This window comes from Sinocyclocheilus anshuiensis, unplaced genomic scaffold, assembly GCF_001515605.1.
Source record: "Sinocyclocheilus anshuiensis isolate Anshui unplaced genomic scaffold, SAMN03320099.WGS_v1.1 scaffold1215, whole genome shotgun sequence".
NCBI lineage: Eukaryota > Metazoa > Chordata > Actinopteri > Cypriniformes > Cyprinidae > Sinocyclocheilus > Sinocyclocheilus anshuiensis.
This window is the reverse complement of record NW_015540933.1, coordinates 279,625-281,410: the sequence shown is the minus strand read 5'-3', so window position 1 is coordinate 281,410 and position 1,786 is coordinate 279,625. Positions and strand designations below refer to the sequence as shown.

General features: G+C 43.0%; 1 protein-coding gene across 1 annotated transcript in view; it reads left to right on the top strand.

Annotated features, from left to right (window-relative positions):
• Positions 1-1,559, top strand: part of LOC107689480 (alpha-1D adrenergic receptor-like) — a 10,535-nt gene extending 8,976 nt beyond the window's left edge. Inside the window, exon 3 of the mRNA XM_016487475.1 lies at positions 849-1,559. Coding sequence (XP_016342961.1) covers positions 849-1,402 — 554 coding nt within the window. The 3' untranslated portion in view covers positions 1,403-1,559. The remainder of the gene's footprint in view (positions 1-848) is intronic.
• The last annotated feature ends 227 nt before the right edge of the window (positions 1,560-1,786 follow it).

The window sequence follows — 1,786 nt, the reverse complement described above, 5'->3', positions numbered from 1 at the left end:
CCATGCGTTTTTGTAAGAAAAATATCCATATTTCAAACATAATAAACACTTTTCTCTCACTTCTGGTATCTGTCATACATGGAAGCCGTTCCGGCAGATGACGCAGCACGTATGCGCAGCGCGCGCACCTCTGAGATATGCTAGTCTCGCGAGTTTTTTTATAGGAGCAAAGGAAGCAAAGTCTCCTATTGGTTTATATCGAAACCCTCCGACATTTTTCTTTGCAAATCCTCTGTTTGTACTTCTAATTCGTGACCAGCGTTAAATAAATATGTCTGCTTGAAAGAATGAAGAATATGGTAAACAAGTTGCTATAAAGAATGCATAATTAGCCTATAACCATTGGCATTTCTTTAAAAAGAAGACCATGTTCTTGTATTTTATGAGAAGTGGTTTTATTCAATTTTAACATAAAGGAATGTTGTGTGTCACAGCAGTTAAATCGGTGTCTATCATGATAAAACCTTAATATCAAACCTATATAATGAGTTAGGAAATTTTAGAGAAATGATTAATAAATGCATTACACTGTAACTAAACCCATTAGATTTTAGCCGACTACATTTACTGTAGATTTAGTCGACTAAAATCGTATTATATTTAGTCGACTAAAACTAAAAACAATTCAGATGACTAAAATATGACTAAAACTAAATGGCATTTTAGTCAAAAGACTATGACTAAAACTAAATCAAAATTTGCTGTCAAAATTAACACTGGTGGGAGGAGAATGGTAGCTTCAGGCTAAGTTTACTTGAGCCACAGTTTTATTTCCTATGTAAATAATCTTGCTTGAGCCGACAACTAAATGTTTTTCCACCTCTCTCTCTTTTTTTTTGCATCCTCAGGCTCTTTCTTCCCAGCTCTGAAGCCCTCTGAGATAGTGTTCAAAGTAATCTTCTGGTTGGGCTACTTCAACAGTTGCATTAACCCCGTAATTTACCCCTGCTCGAGCAAGGAGTTCCAGCGCGCCTTCACCCGTCTGGTGCGTTGCCAGTGCCAGCGCCGCCGCCGCATCCTGCGCCGCTTCTATGACCAGCGCTGGAGAACAGCCATGCGAGGAGCCCAGAGGGACCCGCACAGAGACTACTGCTCTGGATTTCCCTTTCACGAGCAGTGCGGTAACTCTATCTATTCCTGCCAGAGCAAGAGTCGGCCTCTTAGTCTGAAGAGCTGGAGCTTCTTTCCCCCTTTACAGAAGTCCTCCTTCCAGCTGAAGGAGAAAATGAACAACCTTTCCAATAAGATTAAGAACGGGACAGGGAAGAGTAGCACGTCTGCTCTGGCCCGGACAGAGATTGACACGGTCTCCATGGGGATCTATAACGACTGCGGCGATCAGAGCGGCTACCAGATCTACGATCTCACAGAGTGCTACGGCCTGAAGGAAACAGACATCTAAACAAAGACAGAGATTACTGTCTGTTTTCTCTGAGAGCTCTGACCCACTGCCAGTTCTTAGGAATTGTTTGACTCAAAGACTAGTATTCTTGTTATGTCTTAAAGTACACAGTCGTTAGGCAAATATGAGTAAAAAATAAAAAGGACAATGTGTGTTAAAGGAGATTAATGTATTGTGACGAGTGGGGCGGGGCCGAGAGCCGTGGGAACGGAGCGAGGCCGGTGGACCAATTGATAATGAGCGACACCTGCACCACTCACCGGTCTCGAGTCTCACGGAGGAGCTCCGGAAGGATAAAAAGGAGGAGTGACGACAGTGAAAGAGGAGAGAGGACAGAGGACCAGGCCTGGACTTTATTCATTCTTTTTCAATGGCGCTGAGGAG